At 40.7% G+C, this 25,149-nt stretch overlaps 1 protein-coding gene across 2 annotated transcripts; it reads right to left on the bottom strand.

Annotated features, from left to right (window-relative positions):
* Nucleotides 1–1,602: 1,602 nt before the first annotated feature.
* On the bottom strand, nt 1,603–15,340 carry Med6 (mediator complex subunit 6). Of its 2 annotated transcripts, XM_032908063.1 has the most exons (8): nt 15,246–15,340; nt 12,215–12,374; nt 10,490–10,581; nt 10,030–10,112; nt 9,209–9,317; nt 7,506–7,621; nt 2,529–2,556; nt 1,603–2,005 (listed from the first exon to the last, which is right to left on the bottom strand). In XM_032908063.1, exons 1-8 carry the CDS (start codon nt 15,265–15,267, stop codon nt 1,875–1,877), a joined length of 741 nt encoding a protein of 246 aa, XP_032763954.1. In that variant the 5' UTR covers nt 15,268–15,340; the 3' UTR covers nt 1,603–1,874. The 2 variants fall into 2 exon arrangements, with proteins under 2 accessions (XP_032763954.1, XP_032763955.1); XM_032908064.1 differs by lacking the exon at nt 7,506–7,621 and having other exon boundaries at nt 15,246–15,330.
* Between the last annotated feature and the right edge of the window lie 9,809 nt (nt 15,341–25,149).

Below are 25,149 nucleotides of genomic sequence, written 5' to 3' on the forward strand. Positions count from 1 at the left end.
TTGATGGATACAAGACCTGGCTCCAGTCGTGATTCTAATACAAATGTAATGCAAGTCTGGGTTGTTTTGGACATGTTGATGGCCTAAAACAGTCTCATTAGTTCTCAGAAAGATGAACAACTTATAGCCATCTGGCTCTCCTTGTTTTTAGCCTCAATGTCATCTTGAGCATTGTCTCAAAAACAAAACAAAACCAAAACCCCAAAACCCAACCAACCAACCAAAGGAAAGAATAAAAGAGAACAAAGTACACCTTTAAGGTAAGGTACTATATCTGAGAGGAATCAGTGTATCCTGATGGGAGCTTTTAATCTACACTGGGTAGACAAGATATATGTGGACATGTGCATAGTGTTTTTTTATACATGTATGTCACCTGTCAGCTGAGGCCTAAAGTCGGTGACACCCAAAAGCATTAAACATCACAGTTTCTACTGCTATTTTCTAAATGGTAGCTACAGAGAGATGGTTGTTCTCAAGGTCAGGATAAATCTAAAATAAACATCTTATTGTACTAAACAGCAAAGAATGAGAGCGCAGAAAACATCTCAGGGATCAGCTGCCAGTGGCTAAACAAACACTATTTCAGCAGCAATATAAACATGGGCTCCAAGAGATCCCCAATGACACAAATAGCACAGAGACGAAGAGGCTACTCATAGCAAAGAGACAGCTGACAAAGAACAACAGAAGTACAAAATCAGTTAGATATTATCCTGCCAACACAGGTAAGAACTACCAGTTGAGGCTAACTAGTGGCTACATGTTTATGAAAAAACAAACATTATTTACAAAATCTACCAATACAACTTAAAAAGGCTAGAAAGATGGCTCTATGGATAAGAGCACTTGCTTAGCAAGCATGAAGGCCTGAGTTCAAATCCCCAGCATGCACTTAAGTTGGGCATGGCTGGACATTCATGTATGCCTGCAATGCCAGCATTGTGTATGTGTGTGCATGGGGTGGGGTAGTTCTGGAGCCGAGGGTCAGCCAGCCTAGCCAAAACAGCCAGCAAGCTTCAGGTTCAGCAAGAGACCTTATCTCAAGGGAATGACAAAGAGTGATAGAGAAGACCACACAGGTGCACTTATGTGCACAAACGCATACACATGCACACACCAACGTACAACACAGTACTTCACATTTTGCACTTAAATGATGAACTGGACTCGACACCATTGGAGAAAAACACTGACAATATAGCGTAAGAGCCCTGAGGATGCAGAGATTGCAGTGACCCAACCTATGAACTACACAGGTGGCATTATGCACAAACACAGTTAATACAGCCCTGTCTAAAATATACCAAACGGGGGATAAAATAACTCAGGAGGTAGTTAAGAGCCTGAGCTACAGATCTCAGGAATTACACTCCACACACTAGCAAACACTGGCAAATGCTCACAACAGACTACATGACAAGAAACAGCAGACTAGCATGACAAGAATCGGTAGGATGATAATGATATCAACAAGTGAGCTTTCCTTTACCTTTCAATTATTCAATAAATGTATTATTGTAATATAGAGAAATAGCCAAATAGTACAAGACACGCTTAGGATTCCATTAACACTTCTCAGAGACAAGGAAAAGGCATGAGTAATATATACAAATAACTTTATTGTTTTAAAGATATATACTGGCATATCTGTGAGTTAGGTGCACTGCCCAAGTCCAGCAGTGGAAAGATTACAAAAGATACTTAAGAAATATTCACATAGAAAGCATGGTAGGAGAATGTCCTTTGTAAAGAACAAGTGCATTCCGTACAAACGAGAGGGCTGTGATAGTGTTTCCAGGCTCAAGAGCCTCCCACGGTGCTGAGGTATACTGACTGACGAGGGGCTTGCCGGCTTCTTTCTTGGCCAACATTCACTGAAGTCTCATTCGTTTCTCAGGGGGACCTTTAGTGCTCACAGTCTGCTGAGCACTCTTTGCGCTCTCCTTCTCCTCGGACTTTACAGTTTCTGGCAGGGGCTCTGCCTCTTTCTTTGCCTGGTCCACTAGATGTCAAAGCAGGTATTTTGTCAAGACAAATAAAGGTAGAAGAAAAACAAAAATTTAAACATTAATGGTTTACTCTTTCAAATTCATTTTAATTGCTTATGAAGCTGAATATTTAGTTGTTTACTCAAGCAAACATATTTTAAAATTCATTTATAAACCTAAAAAAAAGTCAAGGAAATTAGTAATGCTAGGCATACACATGTTTGTAGTAAAATGAGACATGAACACCGACAGCTGAGTACCTACACACAGTGGGAAACCTGCCACCGCGTCACTCTGGAGTCTTTCTTCTTCCCAGTCTCTCTACCCAAACCCTACCTCCAAACGCTAGTTTTACTACCACAAAACCACTACCTGCTTGCAATTCCACAGAACCAAAAGTTAGGAGTGACGAACTACACTGAAGCAGCCTAAAAGGACAAAACGGGGGCAGCTCATCTCCATGCTGCTGCTGTTAGAACATTAAACAGGCTGCTTCACTGTAATTTCAGTTTAGTAAGAACAGCAGAAGAACCATACCTGGGACAGGCTTCTCTCCAGACTTTTGCTAGAATTTGAAAAATAGGAAATGGGAAGAGAAGAGGGAAAACTCAAGTTAATAAAGTTTCTCTGGGCTTTAGTCTTAAATGGCATACTTACATAACTGTATTATAAATGACAATTACCATTCAAGCACCATAAAAGTAAGCTTCTCATTTCCTATTTCTTACCCTTCATTTCAGAAAGATATAAATCTAAAACCAGAAGTCAGCCATAAAAATACTGTTCATCTAAAAAACCATTACCCCCTACACACTCACACACACACACACACACACACACACACACACACACACACACACACACACACACACACGACAATTTAAAAGAGTAGCCACATAAAACCTAATGAGAAGGAATAACAAAGTCTCAAACCTTCTGATACTTATCTGCTTAGAGGATATGAACTTAAAAAAAAAAAGGACAATGACCCCAGGGGTGGTTTAATCATGGCTCGTGGGAGGCAGAGGCAGGTGGGCCTCTGTGACTTAAGATTAGCCTGGTCTACACAGCAAGTTCCATGGATAAACCCTTTGATTTTAAGTATAGCAGGAATGGGAACTAAGAAAGAAAAATATTTTTCCCCTAAAGATTTATTTTTATCTGTATGGATATTTTGTCTCCATGTACGGCTGTGTACCAGGCCGATCCCTTGTGCCCATGGAAACCATAAGAAGTCAAATCCCTTGGAGTCAGAGGTACAGATGGCTGTGAGCTGGTAAGTGGTGCTCTACTCACTGAGTCGCTTCTCCAGTGCGGCTGGTTCAGCGGGTAAAGATCCTGCCGAAGACCTGAATTTGGTTCCAGACACCCACACCAGGCAGCTTACAACCACCTGAACACCACCTCCAGTATCAGGAACCCTCTTTTGGCCCCTGAGAGCACTGCATTCGCATGCACAAACATATACACAGAAATACCATAACAAATAATTAAAAAATAATTTAAAATGATCATAAGAGGTATAATATTAAAAATGAAATTTCAGGGGCCTGGGAGATAGATTAGCAGGTGAAGGAACTTGCCACCAAAGCCTGACCACCTACCTCCACCCACCCAAGTTTGATTCCCAGAAACTAAAAGTTGAAACACACACACACACACACACACACACACACACTTTTTAAAATGAAACTGCAGAAAAGCCTTGGGGACATGAGAAGTCAGGAGCATTGTCAAGTCCTCTACTACACAGCAGGACTCTTCAGTCTTGGGTTTTTTGATAGAATTTCTTATTTTCAATCCTAGTACTCACTAAATGTTCCAAAGCACCTCTTCCCTTGAGGCTCACAGCCAACTCCTTACTCTTAATAACGACACTCTGCATGCTAAGTTAAGACACACTGACAAAACATGACACTAATACACATCCACCATACTTTCCGACCTACCTCGGCAGACTTCTATAAACACACATACAAGACTCTGTGCACATCTGTCATCTCAGAAGAAAAGGTAATCTCTTTATCCTCATGCTCTACAGTCACATATTTTTTTTTAACTTTATTAAATATTTATGTGTATAGTGTGCTTTGTTGGCATGTACGTCTGTTACAACATGCATTCATGCTGCCCAACAAAACTGGCACAGGGCCTCAGATCCCCTGGAACTAGAGTTACAGATGGGTCTGAGCCACAGGGTAGGTGTTGGGATTGAACCCAGGGCCTCTGTAAGAGCAGCCAGTGACTCTTAAGCACCGAGCCTTCTCTTTCCCTACTGTCATGTGTCTCTAAATGTCTTCTGAACACAGGTGCTCCTCTTCTTACCTCTCCGCTTTATAAAAGACCACACATTTCTCTGAACTTGCACTCTAGCTACAAGTACTGTGAACATTTACATTTAACCCGACCAAACAGGACTTCTTCTTATTCACTGTGCAGACAAAGTTAACCATGGTAGGCCTGACACTGTCCTCCTCAGAGAGGCTCCTTGAAGTGTTGTGGTGACGAGGAGCTGTGATCCCAGATACTCAGAAGGCTGAGGAAGGAGGAGTACATGTTCAAAGCCTACTCGTGCTACTTGAGCTGAAAGACCAGCTCAGACAACTCAGTGAGACCCTGTCACAAGAAAAAAAAAAAAAAAGGTGGCCAATAAACCGGCTCAGAGCATAAAGTAAATGCACCTAGCACCACACTTGACCTGCTTTTGACCCCAAGGACCCATACGAGGGAGGAATTCAACTTGATGCCCTATAACCCTAAATTACCCTCTAACATCCAAACGAACCTCTCCAGAGAACCACCCTACCAGTAAGTTACAATAAGTTAATGTTAATGTTTTTAGGGAAAAAAAGGGGGTTGTTGAAGATGCAGCTCCTCCAAGGCCATCAGTTTAACCCCCAACATTGAAAAAAGTTAAACACAAAATGAGGCCTAGTTGCATGGCTGGCCCTTGGCGGGAATATACAAACCTGAATTGTGGGGCTTCCCATCGCTCTGGACCTGCTTACACTGCTTCCCTGTCCCTATGCTGCACAAGTACGGTCTATGCCAAAGGTCTGCTTCCTTCAGACTGTGGGCCTTTGTTATGTGAGAGAGGCATCAATGTACGATAAACTAACAAGGCAGTTCTGAGTTTCTAATAAATTTCCATTCATATATTGCTCTATTTTTACTGTTGAGGTAAAAATGCATACTTTACAGCCTGTATAAGGAAGGGGAAAGGACAAGAAAACCTGTACTGTTCAACCTCAGACTCTGCAGACTCCTGTGTCTTTCCCATAGAATCTGACTATATACTCTTTTTTTTTAATGCTTAGGCGCATTTTGCCTGGATGGACATCTGTGTACTACATGCATACCTGGTGCTGACATGGGCCAAAAGAGGGCACTGGAGTTCCTGGAACCAGAGTTACAGACACCTGTGAGCTGCCCTGTGGGTGCTGGGAATCCAACCTGGGTACTCGTGAGAACAGCCGGCGCTCCTAACCACTGGGTTGTCTCTCCAGCCCTGTGCTGTATGTTCTTACTGTATGTCACAGCAATAAATCTCTACTGAGTAAAACTACATACAAATTACCAAATTACCAAATACGAGGGTGGTAGACACCCACAACACAGTTGAATGTCATGAGCACATCAAAGCTTAAATATATCTAAAGTAGTTTGGAGGAACAAATATTTAATAGAAGAGGAAACATCTAGTATAACACTGGCTGTACTTAAAGGGCCTCGGTTTGATTGCCAGCACACATGTAGTGCTTACAACGATCTGTTCCAAGACATCCAACGCCCTCTTCTGTCCTCCAAGGGCATCATGTATACATGTGGTACACGGACACATAAGCAGACAAAACCATACACATTAAATAATTCATTTTTAAAAGAACCTTCAGGCATATCTATAAAAAGAAACCTTATAATTAATACTTTAAAAATTGTCTTACCCTTTTGGTATAAGGTTTTTTCTTTTTAATTGTATGTGCATGTTTTGTTTGCATGTATGTCTGTGCACCACATGCATGTATGGTACCTGTAGAGGCCGGAAGAGGGCACTGAATGTTTGTGAGCTTCCTCGTGGGTGTTAGCAATCAATCCCAGGTCCTGTTACAGCAACCAGTGCTCTTAACTGTTGAGCCATCTCTCTAGTCCTAAGATTTTGTTTTCAGATTTACTTTCATTTATGTTTATGAGTTCATGTTCAAGTGCCACACATGTGGGTACCCATGGAGGCCAGATGATAGCATCTGAACCCCTGGAACTGGAGTGGTAGGCAGTTATGAACTGCCTGATACAGGTGCTGGGAACCAAACTTGGGTCATCTGAAAGAGCAGCAAGGACTCTTTAACTACTGAGCATCTCTCCAGCCCCTGGTGCAAATTATAAGATCCGGTATGTACTGTACACTTACATCACAACTCAACCTGAACGAGCTTTGTCTGCCACGCTCAAGTTGCATCTGTCTAGTGGCTAATGTACTGGACAGCACACGGTCAGATGCTCTTCTCTCAGGCTACACAGCAGAGACGGTACACTCACTGAATCAATGACCGACCGCATCTCAAACCGCCCAGAGCGGCTTCCAAGCACGCAGCTCTAACTCACGTTTCCCCTTGCTCACCTTCAAGAATAGTTCGTGACATTTCTCTAAGCTGGCTTTCTAATGCTATGTTCCAACCTGTGTCACATGCTCTCTTCACTACCACACCATTATAGTAACATCCCTCACTATTTTACAGTCAGACAGGGAAGAAGAGGCCTGTTCTCATGCCATTTTATGGTGTTAAAAAAAAACAAAAAACAAAAAACAACAACAACAACAACAAAAAACTCGATTAGCTTAAAACTTTAAAATCCTCAAATCCTTCTAACAACAATAACCCTGCCTGTGAGAGTCCACATCTCTGAAAAGGGTTAGAATAACTGACACTAACCATGGCCACACACTCTCTCTCTCACCTGAGTCACTTCGAAAGCTTAGGTCACAGAACAGCAGGTAGGTCTGCTGCTGCTAGACTACTCAGAATCACTAGGTGGCATTACAAACCTTTAACACGGTCACAAGAAACTGCGATTTCTACCTCTGCTTCCTCTCTTGACCATGCCACACCCTGTACTGCTTTCTATTCCTTCTATTAAAGTCTTAACCCATTAACCATTTAAGACCACAGCCCTTATGTATCAGGCTTGGAATGCAGCCGGCAGAGTAGAAAGCATGAGCCTCACAATCTAGGTTTGTTACAACCTGTTACGCTCTCAGCAACCTTATGGTTGAGAATATTAGCTAAATACAGGCTTCAGTGTTCACACAGATTCAATAAGGGGCATTGGACAACGCTGAATCCATTTCTTTTATTCATTGCCTCCACTAAGTCTTTAAGAACCTCTCTTCTCATTCAGAAGTAAATGCTTAGCTAATAAGTAAAAACAGTATTTTTTAAACCACACCTAAAAGACTTTCCAATTAAAAATGTGTTAAAATGTCAAAAATCAAAATTCACAACACATCCTTATTACCTGAACAAATCTGGGTGGAAATTTCTGTCTGAGGTCTATGAGTAAAGCATCCACACGCTGTCTCTGGAAAATAGAGCTTGGTTCTTCTTTCCTTTTGGCTTTAGGTTTGACTTTATCTAGTAAACACAAAATCCAAATCAACATTCTCAACATACTCAACTATTATTTTTAATGCTATCGTTACTAGGCAAATTCTTCAATAAAACAGCAAATACATAAAAGAAGTTCCTAGCTCTCCTTTGCAAACGTTTCCAAAGCTGGTAGTTCATCTCAGTGTAGCACTGACAGACAGTTCTTAGACTAACATCCCTCATAATTCCTAGACAGTCCATATTATTGGTTTGAAATTACTTTTGAGTATTTTAACTGCAATTCCGTGGTCCTTTTCCACAGAATCTACTAAGGACACATAGGTCCTTAGGTTTTGCAAACTAGTTACTATGCTCAGTTGTAAAGACAGTAATTAAACCAAGCAAGAGAATCAGGAGTTCAAGGTCATCCTTGGCCATATAGCAACCTGCACACAAAATCTGTTTCAAGCGACTACAATTAGCCAGGAATAGTGAGGCATTCTCTGTTAATCTTAGCACTTGGGAGGATGAGGACAGGAAAATTGTGGAATCAAGGCCAGCCTGAGCTCCATTGGAGAAATTTTCTAAAACATATTTATTTATTCACTCTCATTCTTTCCAAGAAAAAGGCTAAATACTGTATCAAGGGGGAAAAATTACATGACAAGATCATGAAGGCAAGAATGAATCCTACATAAAGGCCATCTTTCCCAAACTTCATTATTCTCAAAAAAGAAAACACACTAATATAGACACATTTCTGGAGATAGGGTTTTTGGTAAACATGGTAAAAGAACAGCCATAGATTACCAGCCATGGAACCTAAGGACCCAGTGTCATGGCAGGTGGTAACATCGAAGAATCAGAAAGTGACCTAGGGCCAGTGAAAAGATAACGTGAACAGAGATCCTGGCTATGCAAGCCTAGAGACCTGAGTCTAATCTCCAGAAGACACACTTAAGGTGGACAGAAGAACCGACCACAGAGTGGTCCTCCCTGAGGAACTGTCCTCTGACATCTGACACCCACACACGCTGTGGTACGTGCACGCACATGCGCACACACGCTCGGGGTGGGTGGCGGGTGGCAGTGGGTTGGGGAGGAGAGACAGTCAGTAGGCAACCTCATCAACTAGGGATATAACTTAGGAATTCAGTGCTGACTAGTAAAGTCCGGGGTTTAATCCTTAACACAACAGGAGGGCAGAAAAAAGAGTGGGAGGGAGGGGAGGGAGGGAGAGAACAAGGCCTGGCCATCTGAAGAAAGGCCACCAAGGACAGTATCTCATCTCCCTGACTTTGAAGACTAGAGGGCTGAAGGGTTCCAAAATCCAAGACAACTCAAGAAATAAAAAAAAAAAGACCTTTGTTTGTTCATCACCAATATTTTCTCCACTTTCCATTCTAAATAGTTTAAACCTTAAATTTTCTTTACAAAGCATATGAACATGATAGCCCACAGACAAAATAACAACTGTTCTGATGTTACTATTCCTGCAACTATGACAGGAACACAAGGGCAGCAATGCCATCATCTTCTGAAAAAATAAAATCTATCTAGGTAACGTCACAAGCCCTCAAGCTTCATCCTCAGAACCAAACTGTTTTGGGAGGGCCTGGGCCCTCTGCTTACCTTGCTCTTCATGATCTTTAAAGTGCCACCAATACCCTTTGGAAGGATGATATCGACAGTATGACATAGCTTCATCAAAAGCTGACTGAATACCATGCACTGCAGTAAGCTTGTAAAACAAAACAAAACCAACACATTCTAAGTCTCTCACGAGGTCAACTCCAGTGTCTAAGTACATACAAAATATTACCTATGCAAAGATATAATTTTCTATTTTCATAATCTAGATTACCATGTGACAGGAGTTGTAGTCACCCTTCATATCGCAAGGGATTAGCTCCATATTCGCATGCCTTATATAAAGTAATTAGCATTTCAGTGTAACCTATACATTGTAGATTTTTAAATATCTCTAGATTACTTATAAGGCGTAATATAAGTACTATATAGACAGCTGTTACAATGTATTATTTAGGGAATAATAAAATGGACAACAAAATAGTACTGTGTAGTTCTTTTTCCAAGTGTTTTATGCATGCTAATGTAGACCATAGGTAGCTCTTCAGGCAGACTCAATGTTAGCACTGCCTTGATCCATAGAAACAGTGCTCAAAACTCTCCAAGAGTCAGCATTTTATATCAGCTTACACAAAGCAGAAGACTTTCTGCTTGATTCTCAGAACAGGGAGAAGTCTGCTTTAATGTTCAAAGAATGTGAAAAAAGCAATGTATGCTGGCACACATCACATCAGCAATCTCAGCACTTGGAAAACAATCAGGGGTTCAAGGCCTGCTTCAGACACATGCTGAGTCCAAGGCTACTATGTCAAGGACAGAAGAAGAGAGAGAAGGCAGGCAGGCAGGTGGGTGAAGACACATACCACTCTGGAGTTTATAACTGATCCCAAGTCTGGCGCCTGATAGATGACTCCAGCGATGATATAGTAATCAGCCAGTGGAATAACTAAAGCAGCAAGAAAAAGTGCTTATGAACACATAATTATATCCTATGCTGAACAGAAGGCATACGTGCTATAGATCCTCATAAGATGTAGACTCCTACAATGCCTCTGCATGACTGTCTAGCTGTGTATCCTTACTGGGCATCCGTAATGAATCTGGCCATGAGCACAATGGCTGCTGAGTCTGAAGAACACGCCCCTAACAAGTATTAGACATGTATGTAATCTGCAGGACCTACAGAAACAGAGCTCAATGCAAATCAAAAACAAACGAAAAACATAAGTCAGTTCCAGAATGGTATACCAAAATAAATCCCTTGTTTAAAAATAAAGCCCAGAGGTCAGAAAGTAAATAAATTTTGGTGGTTTTGTAGTTTACCTTGAGCGGGGGACTGCCGCTGTTGTTTTCGAATGATGAAAAGAATGGGCTCTTGAGCATGTAAAAGGATGTATTCGATTCCAACCATCTGACTGAAAGAGACATACAGAGATCTCGAATGACTCCTAACTCTCTGTAGGACACTCCAATTACCAGATAAATTATACCAGTATTGTAAAAGGGTGGCTAAAATTGCTTCTGATCAATGTTAAAGGTTGGCTATTGAATAAAACTACCTATTTTTCTATACGGGTGGTATACAGATTAAAAGGTAGCTTTTAAACAATATAAAAATTCATAAATTTAAATTTAGTTTCATTAAGATATTTAAAACTACAATAAGTTACCTTTAACGACTACATTTACCTCATAGTAAAAGCTATTTAAAATATAGGAACTAAGTCTATAAAACCTATCCCATCGGGCTGGAGAGATGGCTCAGAGGTTAAGAGCACTGTCTGCTCTTCCAGAGGTCCTGAGTTCAATTCCCAGCAACCACATGGTGGCTCACAACCATCTACAATCAGGTCTGGTGCCCTCTTCTGGTCTTCAGGCACACATGCAGGCAGAAAGCTGTATGATGTATACATAATAAATAAATGTTTAAAAAAAAAACAAACAAAAAACTATCCCATCCCCAATATTTATACGAGTTATTTCAGAAACTTGTGCAAATGGAACAAAACTCTTATTTAGCATCCTATGTCTAAATTACTGTTTCATGTTTGGATAAAAAATTTTTTCATTTGTCAAAGAAGGGCTTACAATAAACCAGGCTATATTAAATAATATTAGATTTAAAATGAGAATAATCATAGTTACCAGATTGAAAACAGTCCTAATGATATTAGATTTAAAATGAGAATAATCATAGTTACCAGATTGAAAACAGTCCTAATGATAAGCTCTCTTATTGAGCAGCAGCTTCATTCCTGCCTTAGACAGACATTATGAAGTTACAAATGAATGTCAAATCTGCACAGTCCCAAACAAAACGTCTTATTATTTTACAGTATGTTTATGTGTGTGTGTGTGTGTATATGTGTGTATGTGGTGTCAGAGGACAATCTTTTGTTGTTTATTTTTGAGACTGCCATGTAATTAAAACACTTCTCCCTTTCCTTTCCTCCTCCTAAGCTCCCACCTACGCCTCCCCACTCTTCTTCAAATTCACAGCCTCCTTTTTTATCAATTGTTATTACATAAATATATGTATACATATTTTATACTTATGTGTATATATATATTATATAATTGTATACTTATATGTGATATACATTATAAACTTATATATATAGTATAAAAATAAAAATAGATATTATATGTAATATCCTGAATGTAACCTGTTAAGTCCATGTACTGTTACTTGGATGTGTGTTTTCAGGGCTGACTGTTTGGCACTAGACAACCAATTGGTGTATTCTTTGCTGGGAGGATCTCTCTCCCACTCCCAGCTTTACTCAGCTGCCTATAATTCCTTGTGTAGGCTGAGGCCATATGCATTCCCACCAAGCCCCTGAGAGTGTACCTTTCAAGAGCTCATCCTTGTCTCCCATCATCAGATCATCAAGCATGTACACAGGTGCTTTTACCCAACAAGTTATCTCCCCAGCCTAAAACTTTGTTTTCCTTCCAAAGGTTCTACAGTGCATGTTACCAACCACCATGGACAGGTCAAAATGCACGGTAGTTGGTATTCGTTGCAAAATCTCTAAAACAACTTACTTCAAGTGCTCTAATGTCAGCCTCTGCATTTTAACCACTTCATTATTACACGTCCTGTCATAAAAAGGATTGCTTCTTTCTGAAAAATAATCCAGGACACTACCACTGTTCAAAATGGGGATCCAAGAACTGTCAACCCAAGAGATTCCCAGCAGATTATCTGTAAGAAAAAAAAATGAATTAGAAAAGGTAAATAATCTAATTGAACAAATACCTATTATGTGCTATGAATTAAAGAATGACTTATTCTGCCCTATGTACTCTGACAGTCTAACAGAAATCAGATACGAAAAAGAAACATACTAAGTAGTAAAGTTAGGGATAAATTAATTAGAGAAACACAAAAGGAGAAAAAAACACTTTAAAGGGGAAATGGAAATTATTTTTCATGGGACAAGAGGTGGATTTTGCACTGTGTTAAAGAAGAAAGGCTCATATAAAGAAAAGAAGTATAAACTACTTCCCAGGGAGATACCCAGGGGGCCCCACCCAAAGGATTGTGGGAAGAGTGTAGGAAAGGGGCCAGTGAGTGGGATGTAAAATGAGTAAGTAAAATAGTTAAAATAAATTAAAAACAAACAAACAAACAAACAAACAACTATTTCCTAGCACAGAAAACTTAAATACAGAGGTATGAAAAAGGCTAGGTGATGGTGGCACACACTTTTATCCCAGCACTGGGAAACGGAGGCAGGTAGATCTGAGTTCCAGGCCAGCCTGGTCTACAAAGCAAGTTCCAGGACCGCCAGGGCTACAGAAAGGCTGTCTCAAATAAAACCCAAAAATTAAAATCCTAGAAATCCTGACTTCCTAAATGTTGAGAACTGATTCAAAAGCTTTCAAACACAGCCACAACCACTAGTTTAAAGATCCTTCCACTGGTGGGCAGGGAATATTGGGGAGCCTTCTATTACAGATGAGAGGATAGTGCTGTAAAAGTTAAGGGGCAGATGCTAAAATCCACTTATTACAGCCATAATGTTACAGATTCAGAGTAGAATTAAACCTCAAATTTTAGAGACATTTAAATCCAGGAACAGTGATGACATGTGATCCTGTTTTAAAAGACAAGGTAAATTAGTTCCTATAGAGTTTTATGATATGGCTGGCTATGATGGTGCTTCCTATCAGTGCCCACTAAACACCACTCTGGTTAGACAATGATATAATATGTATATAGTACTGGATGAAAAGTCTCAGCTCTTCTGTACAGCTAGCTACTTTAGGCATTTCTGAAGAAGTCAGATCTAAGTCAGGTGACAAGCAATTCCGTGAAGAATAAATCAAATGAGAGAAAGTTGTTACATGTAAAAAAATTTTTTTAAAAAATCATGCTCTGTGTTTTAATATATAGGAAACAAATGAAGTATATCAACAAAATCAATCAATACCAACTATTTATATGTATTATATGTATACATATATCCATAAATATACATGGATTCAGTCACAGTATCCAGGTCCAGTAACCAGGAAAGAATGTTTTTAGAAAAAGACATCTTTTCTAATGAAAAGCAACACAGGGAAAAACCACAACCATGATTTAAATTTCCTAATCCTACTAACAATTGTATTTACCGTAAAATGTGTTTTTCTTTTAGCTGCTTTGGGAAACTGACTTTTTCCTTAACAATGTTTTATCTCTCATCACCAGGCATAATCATTCATATCTGTATCTACTAACTAACTGCTGGAAGGTAGGTAAGATACTTATATAAGCAATACTGTGTATGACAAATGCTTGGCACACTGTAACCCAGTAACTGTTACAGCAGTAGTGGTCTGTTCTGTTCTCATAGTAAATTTAACATATTTTTATTAATAATTCTCATACCATAACCAGAAACACAGATAATGTGTTCCCATTAAATTGTGAGTTTTTATTCGTCAAGAATGAGCATAATAGTCACTAAATGTCAAGGCAAATATGACTTACTCTATTATTCACAGATCCTAATCAATTTAAACAGCCTCCTGAATTCAAGGACATTTATCTACAAAAAACTGAAATGAAAAGTCTGAAAAAAATTATTTGCCACACTTCGAGGTAAGTTGTGATCACTTCATAAATAGAATACACCAAAAATCAAGCAGATTTAACCACCATACTAATGCAGCTCTTCCCAGATACTTCCAATTTCCGTCCATTCCAGAAAAATCCTTGTTTTGTTTTTTGTTTTTCTTTTAAATTCTACCCTTGTCTTTTACACTATTCTCAGCAGCTGAAACGATCTAATACATAAATATATAAATTTAAAAAGTCAGAACATGCCATCCCTGTCGATCAAAACTCTGCAGTGGCTGTCTTGTCTTAGTCAAAGGAAATGAACCGTACCCTAGCCTACAACAGTTGTCTAATTTATCTTCCCAGCTCTCACGTCCACAGCTCCTCCCTCCAGTTCTGGATATGCCAGTTCCTTTGCCATTCCTCTAAACACCAGACACATTACAATTATGCTAACAAATCTAAGTAATAAGCAATACATTATATACGTGTATGAAATTGTCAAGAAGAAAAATGAAATCTACACAAAAATCAAACATGCTACCCGACTAAGAAGCAATTAAGAGGTTGCGTAAATAATAAATATATTCTGACTCAACGAAAATACCTCTACTGCTCAGTCTGCCGAAGGTAACCACTGAATAAGTGGAAGGTATTATAGGCTAAAAATTAAAACTTATTAATATGAAGACTTAGGGATTTCTATCCGGGGGACCCATGAGGTGGGATCAGACCTTATTTTATTCCACTTTTCTCTTCCGAAAAGCCATCCTTTCGCCCCGATATAAGGCCGAACATTGCGAGAGAAAAACCCAAACTGTTTCTAATTTTTCCGCTTCTGCCCTTTTAAAGACTAGTCATAACACGGGAAAGCGAGACAACTTTTCGTTAAATTAGAGGCTTAGGCTGTCCAGGAGCCACTCGGAAGAACTTGAGAGACCTCACAAAAGAGTGTGTCCCTGACTTCGGCGAGCTATGAGCCCCAAGTAGACCACAATCTGGTAGAGGAAGCATAACATTAATTACCACGGATATCCACCGCCGCCATAATTCCAAAAGCGCTCTAAGAACCTCCTTCCGGCGCACAGTAAAGGTAATGAGTACTGCGACGGAAGCTGCGGCTGACTGCCGTACGGTGAGCAAGGAGGTCAAAAGTATTCACGCGGAGGGGGGGGGAAGTTCGCGGTGGGAGGAGTGGTGAGGCGTAAAGTGGGCGGAGTCCGGGCAAGGTTTTGTTGTGGGACACCTGCCGGAAGGAAAAAGGCGTGGCACAGGGTGGCGGCCGGGAAGAGAGGGGATTGGTACCCAATGGAGGATGAAACAGGGAGGGGCGGGACCAGTAGACTTGTGGAGTGAGAAGATAAGGGAGGGCCATCTCCCTTGGATGCCAAGCTGCTACTGGCTGAGGTTGGAGGTACAGAGCCAGAACAAAACAAACAAAATAAGCGAAAGCGTCAGGGCCGAACATTGGGGAAACTTTATGTACAAGTAAAGAGGTTAAACAGTGCTAGCTCATGCTCATTACTGACATTCTAAAATTCTCTAAACCAAGGCTCTTACTTAATCCCATATCATGGAGGGAGAGCCAAGTGCGTAACAAATTTGGGGCCAGCCTGGACTACATAGAGAGACAGTATTTTAAAGAAAATAAAGAACACCTCGTGAGTGTAAGAACGAGCTGTTAGATTTACCTCTGTTTTTTCACCTTGTCTCAAGCAGAGAAATTCAAGAGACTTTGGCTTTCCAGTACTGTCTAAACACCTGAGGGCAGGGAGCAATTCTGTGAGGTGGGGAAGCCATAGAAAGCCATAATGGAACTTTCTGTCTCTAGTGTGACTTTGTAAAATGAGGGAGACGTCTACAAACAAGATACAGAAACTGAAAGGAGAGCCCCAAAACCTGAAGGAAGAGGCCTATATTCACAAAACTAAGGACTACCAAGAAGAGCATTTAACCATAACTCAAAGCAGGAGAACCATTAATTTAACTTGGACTTTTTGACTCGTATACCAAAGAATTCCACATTTTTAAATCTCTGCACACACACACACACACACACACACACACACACACACACACACACACACACACACACGTTGGTTTTCAAGACAAAATTTCTCTGTGTAATGGCCCTAGCTGTCCTGAAACTTGCTTTGTTGGCCAAGCTACCAGGCTGACCTTGAACTCTGCCTACCTCCCTGCACCTCCCAAGTGTTGGGATTAAAGGCATGGCCACCACACCCAGAGAAAGCATATTTCTTGTTCACTTTTGAACTAGGATTTTGAAGTTTTGAACTAGGATTTTATACCTGAAGTGGCATGGATAAAATAAATGTTCACAAAGAAGTGTGGGCGTGCTGGACTGCTTTTCTGTTGGCTTGTTGGCTTGTTTATTTGTTGTTTGTTTGCTTTTATGCAGACAGTTTCAGCAGAAAACAGCAAGCTTTCTGCTTTGTTTCACTGATCTTGTTCACTGATTCTTACGTCTTTAGAAGATTAGGAAAGGCTGTGACAATACACAGTAAGTATGATAAACCAGACTGGGGAAGTTCACTGGATGTTGCAGGCTGCCAATGGCCATGCAGGAGGCACAACTAATAGCTTTAGAACTCATGGGATGCAGCCCACCGGTTAGCACACTGGCAATGGGTGTGCCTGGGTGTGGCACCACCCGGAGGACTCCTTGTCCTGAGGACTTCATGCTGTTAGAGAGTTCTGCTCTGCTGACTTCTCTCACTTCCTTCTTAGTCTAAGAACTGTGTGGAAACTCTAAGGGGGTTCTCCGCTCCTCACTGGGCAGTATCTCTGTCACTCAGAATAGTGCTTGATCTTTCGCAGGCATTGCTGCTGGGGTAGATTAATGGTGCAGTCACCACCCTAAGAAAAAACTTAGCAATGTAGATTGTCAGCAGTGACCACCACCCTTAGAGAGCATTTGGAAAAATAAAGTTGTTAATGAAGCCAGGTTAAGATGTATTTTCTACTGGCTCTGATGTAGAAAATCTTAGGGAACAATTTTAAGGTCAGAACGGCACACTCTTAGTTGAGCTAAGGTCAGGGAAGAAGAACAATGGCAGCACTGGCTGACGTGACTCTCACCGAGGCTGGACTGGTGATGACAGATTTCTTATATCCACCTTTGCCCTCAGCTCCCTGATATGATTTATTAGGAACTGTTGGTGAGTAGATATGCATCCTGAGGATTCAAGAAGATATGACTGATTTTTATATAATAGTTTAGATTTCTGATTCTTTTAAGGTTCTTATAAGATTACCTTTAAAGATAAATAATAAACTAATTAATCCTTTTTCTGTAACTGTAGATTGCTGCCTGCCAGTAAGAGAAACTGGCTGAGAAAATTACCTTGATTGCTTACATTTCGTTAATCTATAACAAGTTGCTTAATTACAAATGTTTGTGGGTTCTTGGGAATAATTTGGTTTTTTTTTTTTTAGATTTATTATTTTATATATATGAGTACATTGTAGCTGTCTTCAGTCACACCAGAAGAGGGTATCAGATCGAATTACAGATGGTTGTGAGCCACCATGTGGTTGCTGGGAATTGAACTCAGGACCTCTGGAAGAGTGGTCAGTGCTCTTAACCGCCGAGCCATCTCTCCAGCCCCATAATTTGTTTTCTTTACCTGTACTACATAATGTTATTTCTTGTAAATGTTGTTGGGGAACATCATGGTTTTTCATAGTCACTCACTAGAAGAAACTACAATGTAATCACCTTGTAAATTTGTACTGCTGGAAGGAGTTTGCCGGGATGTATAAGCCATGGGAGAAAAACGGAAGTTGTTGGAACATTGTTGCTTCCACCAACAACTGTGTATATATGCATATATGTATTTAAGTATATATGTATGTGTATGTATATGTGTGTATAAAGTTTGTGCGGGAATGTGTTGGAACTCTGTTCCATCTGTCAAATCTGTATGTATGTATATGCTTAAAGCTTGTGTGGATGATGTTGGAGCTTGCGCCATCCACCAACTGTGTGTGTGTGTGTGTGTGTGTGTGTGTGTGTGTGTGTGTGTGTGTGTGTGTGCAAGAGAAAGAAAGAGGGGGGGGCTTGGATACTGTTTATTGGAACTTTGTTCCATTTACCCACCAAGTATGTGTATATATGTATATGTGTGTACGTATGAAATGCTTGGAGCCTGTTTGTTGGAACTTTGCTCTAGCATCTGACGTGTGAATGTGTAGGTGTATGTGTGTGTGTGTGTGTGTATGTATGTATGTATGCATGTATGTATGTATGAATGTATTTGTATGTGAAGTTGCTGGAGCTTGGCTTGGCTTCAACCATTCTCTCTCTCTCTCTCTCTCTCTCTCTCTCTCTCTCTCTCTGTGTGTGTGTGTGTGTGTGTGTGTGTGTGTGTGTGTGTGTGTGTGTATAAGTACTAGATTTTTTTCCCTTTCTCTTTTTTAATCGCTGGCTGCCACAGGCAGCAGCCCCGGTCCATATCTGGACTGACCCCTGTCAGTGGCTATACCCATTGGCTGCCTGCCTTGGTTTACCATATGGTGACAGAGCCTGTCTTTGACAGCAGGCAACAATATGAATATGATTGAATTTCTGGTATAGAAAGATGTGTTTGAAGTGGTCATAAGACTCGAGTCAGGGAATCTATTTAGGAGGTCATTGGTAACTAAATGGTGTCTACACTAATACAAATGATTGAACCGATGGGGTCTGAGCATGACAAATATTTAGGGGACAGTGTTAAAGAGCAATGATGACTAACAGCCTGGTGAGGAAGACAGAGGCATTAAAGGTGACTCTCAGAGTACTGATTTATAAAACCAGATGTGACCAATCAGCTTGGGAGTAAGAGCATCGAGTAGATGAAAATGAAGAACTGTTTATTTTGTAAATGTTTGTATTGCTCATGATAGTATCTGTAAGGCATCAAACAGGCCAGGGTTTCTTAAGCTTTTCACCGTGGAGATTTGAAGCCAATCAGCTCTCCTGAGATAAGGGAGAGCTGTCCTGTTAATTACTTAGTACCGGACATCTTGTCTGCAACATTTGTTGATTGGGCCAGTGCTTGTAAAGGTGAACAGATGGTGTGACGGCCTTCGGGACAATAATAAACCCCTGGGGTTCAACAGTAAATGAAATGAGAGGCTGTTACATGGAAATGAATCTTAAGGAAACACCTAAGACCTCTTCCAACTGGAGAACACTGCAGAACACAGAACAAAAGCACAATTTGTGCTAAAGTTCTGAGTAAAGAGAAAACTACATGACTATTATTCATACGATATCCTTCAGAGAAAATCTTCTAGCAAGTGTGATGTCTGTGTGAGATGTTTTCTCCTCTTAGGAGGAGGGAATTCAGCTATTTCATAACACAAATGAGGGCATAAAACAACCCCAGAATTGGTGAGACTGCACCACTGAAATATCATTCTGGAATCTCTGAGAGTAACTTCAGTGGTCCAGGGAGAGATCAAGTATCAATACAGTTTGTGTGTTTAAGGGTTACAAGAAAATACACCGCCCATATATGGCACGAAATACATGATAGTACTACTGAAGACAGCTCTTCGCCCAGGGAAGTAGCCGTAATTGTAAAGTAGTCTATCACGGAGAGCTCTGCCTCTGATCCCAATCACAGATAAGCTCAGACCAGAAGAAACAGAATCACAGACACTCATGGCTACCACTACAGAACACTCATCCAGGGTTTCTGAGGTTTTATGGCAATAAACTTCAAAGACCCTGTTAAGCAACCAAAAGCACCAACAAATGACAAACTAGATAGATGGTCAGAACCATCTGGTTCTGAGATGGTTATGAGACATAACCAGCATAGTGTTCTTCAGGGTTAAGGTCCTCCATTTGCTTAGCTGATTCTGGGATGTTTCAGAGAGAATATCCTACTCATACACACGGGCACATGAGCACACGTGAGCAAACAAATACACACACGTGCATACGCACAGACACACACACACACACGCACGCACACACACACACACGCTCGCACACATACACCACAAACATTGACCTAGAAAATTCTACTCTGGTATAAGCAAGATTAAAACAAAGCACAAAAGTTGAAAGAAACTATTTAAAAAAAACAAAGGAAGAAACAAATGGTTTACAACTCTGAAGATGCTAACGATCAGTAATAAGTGATTTTAGTCAGAGGGGAATGTGGGCAGAGAGAAAGCGAGAAACATCTGTGGACAGATGTTCTCCTTAGCCAGTCTTCTCCACTGACACACGAGGAAATTATAATATTTTTGTGCCCATCACTTCTTAGAAGTGGAGCTGCCCGGGCGATTGATTCGGTGACTGGGTGATTCTGTCTCCCACCCCATTTTCATGTTACTTTCTCCCCAGCTTGGTTGCCGACTAACTCCAATCCGATGCCTGCTTTCCCGGGAATTACATCTTTGTGCCCTCCAATCATTGCCTCCTGCTGAGTTTTCCTGCAGCTCACATTTTATTTCAAAATCGAGCCTATGTAGACGCAAGGAAATGTTTCTATCCTCAGAACCATGCTGACACAGGAATATAGACCAAGTCTTTCCTGATAGAGGGAAACCTCTGGGTTCATACTCTATTTCCTGCTGACAGAAGCAGGTCATTCCCCTTACAGATGCCTGTCTCTGCGAATGTGGCTTTTTGTGAACTCGACAAATAGCGTAAACTCGTCATGTACTTCCTTATAACTGATGCAGTGTTACTTCACAGATTGACCCTTAATAGCGGGAGAGGGGAAGGTAGACATGATAGCATCCATTCTCTCATCCATCCACACCACAGGGTATTTTCAGGTTAGATGCAGACAAAGAGTGTCGATGCATATAATTATCAGCTTGATAGCGTAATCATGTGAGATAGAAATGCACACTATGTATGTGCTATTACAGGCTGAGAATGCCCCATCTGATTCGTGGCCAAATGGCTGAAGGAAACAATTTCCCCTTCTTGCTCTCCTTTATTCCCTAAGCTGCTAGTTGTGGTTGAGTACAGAATGCCCATGTACATAAGTATCGTAATAAAAATTAAAGGTGATTTAACAGATGTTGTGTGGTTACAGAGGACAAATCAACCATAAAACCCCTCGTTATCATACACCGCAGACGCTAGTCTGCATCTGCCTTGGTGGGATTCATCGTGCTTTTGCCTGATCTTTCCTAGCTCGCCACCCATCCATCCGCCTGGGGCCAGGAAGGTTTATTCTGTACCGGTGTGTATATAAAGTATACAATTAAAAATTCTATAGGCGCTCATGGTTTAGAGACTGCCTGTAACCTCATAAGAGAATTTGGGTTCTGGACCTGTGAACAGTATGGTGACTTTTAACGGCCACAGGAGCTTTTAGAGGTGGGCTAAGCATACTTTGCATTATAGGATGAATATGAATCATCAGCGTCAAGGGTGGAATGCGCTCATTTAAACCGATGTGACTGGGTGTCAAGTTGACAAGGGGTGTAGTCGTCATCCTGACTGGATTGAGAACCACTACAGAGACAGACCTCCGGGTGTATTTATGAGAGTGTATCCAAAAAGTTTAAGTGAAGAAGTCAGACCCACCCTGAATATGGCCTACACCACCCAACGGAGCAGGGACCCATGGTTTGATGAAACAGAAAAGAGTTGAGCACCAGTATTGACCCCTTTTGGCTGCCTGACTACACCACAGTGTAAGCATGTGTCTTGCACATCGGCTGCCTTCGGTTCCTTGCCATAGTGGATATCACTCAGAAGCTGTAACACTCACTCAGCCAAAGTAAACTCTTCCTCCATTAAGTTGCTATGGGTGGGGGGGGGGCTAAGAAAAGTAACCACAGGCATAGCCAATTTGAGAATACAGATTTTACAAAGGGGAAGTCTTTATTTGCTGACATTAATGTTGGTTATTATTAAAGAAGACCACTAAAACTATCTGAATAAACACCCAAAATTCACTACATACAAAAGCTTGATCCTGGGGGGAGCAGGTGAGATGAACCCATAGAAAGGTAGAAGGAGAGAACTGAACCCATAAGTTACTCTCTGAGTTTCACACATGGATCAACACATTCATATCACATGCACAACAATAACAGTAATAATAAATAATTTTTAATAAAAAATATCTTGATCCTGACCTCGTAGTTCTTGATAGGTCACTGCCACATGATTTCACTATGTCTTGTTCAACCACACTCCATGAAATAAGTCTATGGTAAATACTTAGGAATAAGAATTAGAGTCAATAGTGACATCTCCTTGATATTCAGATTAGTCAGGCTAATATAATTTTTATTGCAATTCACGTACATAACAATAATAATTTTATTGGATATTTTTATTTACATTTCAAATGTTATTCCCATTCCCAGTTTCTCAATCATAGCCCTCTATCCCATGGCCTTCTTCTATAAGGGTGTTCCCCCTCCCCAACCAGCCCCCTTCCTGCCTCCCCACCCAGACATCCCAATACAGTGGGGGTCCAGACTCCACAGGACCAATGGCTTCTCCTCCCATTGGGGCCCAACAAGGCCATCCTCTGCTACACATGCAGCTGAGCCATGGGTCTGCCATGTGTACTCTTTGGGTGGTGGTTTAGTCCCTGAGAGCTCTGGTTGGTTGGTATTGTTGTTCTTATGAGGTTGCAAGCCCCTTCAGCTCCTTCAATCCTTTCTCTAATTCCTCCAATGCAGAGCCCATTCTCAGTACAATGGTATGTTGCTAGCATTTGCCTCTGTATTTGTCATTCTCTGGTTGAGCCACTCAGGAGACAGTTATATCAGACTCCTGTTAGCATGCAATTCTTGACTTCATCAATATTATCTAGTTTTGGTGGCTGTATATATATGAGCACATACCTAGGTGGGGCAGGCTCTGCTAGGTGGCTCTGCTCCAAACTTTGTCTCCATATTCCCTCCTATGAATATTTTTGTTTTTCCTTTTAAGGAGGACTGAAATATCTGCTCTTTGCTCATCCTTCTTCTTGAGCTTCATGTGGTCTGTGGATTGTATCTTGGGTAATGGGCTAATATCCACTTATGAGTGAGTGCATACCATGTGTATTTTTTTGTGATTGGGTTACCTCACTCAGGATGATATTTTCTAGTTCCAACCATTTGCCTATCAATTTCATGAAGTCACTGTTTTTGATAGTTAAGTAGTACTCCATTGTGTAGATGTACCACATTTTCTGTATCCATTCCTCTGTTGAAGGGCATCTGGGTTCTTTCCTGCTTCTGGCTATTATAAATAAGGCTGCTATGAACATAGTGGAGCATGCGTCTTTGTTGTTTGTTGGAGCATCATTTGGGTATATGCCCAGGAGAGGTATAGCTGGGTCCTCAGGTAGTTCAATGTCCAATTTTCTGAGGAACCTCCAGACTGATTCCCAGAGTGGTTGTGCCAGCTTGCAATCACACCAACAATGGAGTAGTGTTCCTCTTTCTCCACATCCTTGCCAGCATCTACTGTCACCTGAATTTTTGATCTTAGCCATTTTGACTGGTGTGAGGTGGAATCTCAGGGTTGTTTTGATTTGCATTTCCCTTATGACTAAGGATGTTGAACATTTCTTTAGGTGCTTCTCAGCCATTCGGCATTCCTCAGTCAAGAAGTCTTTGTTTAGCTCTGTACACCATTTTAATAGGGTTATTTGATTCTCTGGAGCCTAACTTATTGAGTTCTTTATATATATTGGATATTAGCCCTCTATCATATGTAGGATTACTAAAGATATTTTCCCAATCTGTTGGTCACCATTTTGCCCTAATGACAGTGTCCTTTGCCTTATAGAAGCTTTGCAGTTTTATGAGGTCCCATTAGTCAATTCTTGATCTTAGAGCATAAACCATTGGTGTTTTGTTCAGGAAAATTTCCCCAGTGCCCATGTGTTCAAGGCTCTTCCTCACTTTTTCTTCTATTAGTTTGAGTGTATCTGGTTTTACGTGGAGGTCCTTGATCCACTTGTACTTGAGCTTTGTACAGTGTGATGGTAATGGGTTGATCTGCCTTGTTCTGCATGCTGACCTCCAGTTGAACCAGCACCATTTGTTGAAAATACTATCTTTTTTCCACTGGATGGTTTTAGTTCCTTTGTCAAAGGTAAAGTGACCATAGGTATGTAGGTTCATTTTTGGGTCTTCAGTTCTATTCCATTGATCTACCTGCTTGTCTCTGTACCAATACCATACAATTTTTTATCTGTAATACTGCTTGAGGTCAGGGATGGCAATTCCCCCAGAAAGTTCTTTTATTGTTGAGGATAGTTTTTGCTACCCTGGGCTTTTTGTTATTCCAAATAAATTTGAAAATTGCTCTTTCTAACTCTATAAAGAATTAAGTTGGAGTTTTGATGGGGTTTGCATTGAATCTCTAGATTGATCTCGGCAAAATGGCCATTTTTACTATATTAATCCTGCCAATCCATGAGCATGGGAGGTCTTTCCATCTTCTGAAATTTTCTTCAATTTCTTTCTTCAAAGACTTGCAGTTCTTGTCGTACAGATCTTTTACTTGCTTGGTTAGATTCACACCTCGGTATTTTATGTTATTTGGGACTACTGTGAAGGGTGTCATTGCCCTAATTTCTTTCTCAGCCTGTTTATCCTTTGAGTAGAGGAAGGCTAGTGATTTGTTTGAGTTACTTTTATATCCAGCCATCTTGCTGAAGTTGTTGGTCAGGTTTCGTAGTTCTTTGCTGGAACTTTTGAGGTCAATTAAGTATACTATCATATCATCTGCAAATAGTGACATTTTGACTTCTTCCTTTCTAGTTTGTATCCCTTTGATCTCCTTTTGTTGCCTGATTGCTCTGGCTAGGATTTGAGTACTATATTGAATAAGTACAGAGAGAGAGAGAGAGAGAGTGGGCAGCCTTATCTAGTCCCTGATTTTAGTGCTTCAAGTTTCTCTCCATTTAGTTTGATTTTGGCTACTGGTTTGCTGTCT

Source organism: Rattus rattus, chromosome 7 (genome assembly GCF_011064425.1).
Source record: "Rattus rattus isolate New Zealand chromosome 7, Rrattus_CSIRO_v1, whole genome shotgun sequence".
NCBI classification, from domain to species: Eukaryota; Metazoa; Chordata; class Mammalia; order Rodentia; family Muridae; genus Rattus; species Rattus rattus.

Excerpts from the sequence above, each read along its gene's own strand:
- Med6 (XM_032908063.1), bottom strand. The coding sequence starts at position 15,267 with ATGGCGGCGGTGGATATCCGTG. Across the intron at positions 9,318-10,029 it reads CAGTTATAAACTCCAGAGTG|CTTACTGCAGTGCATGGTAT; the intron begins GTATGTGTCTTC and ends TTGTTTTACAAG. Across the intron at positions 2,006-2,528 it reads TGGAGAGAAGCCTGTCCCAG|TGGACCAGGCAAAGAAAGAG; the intron begins GTATGGTTCTTC and ends TTTGACATCTAG.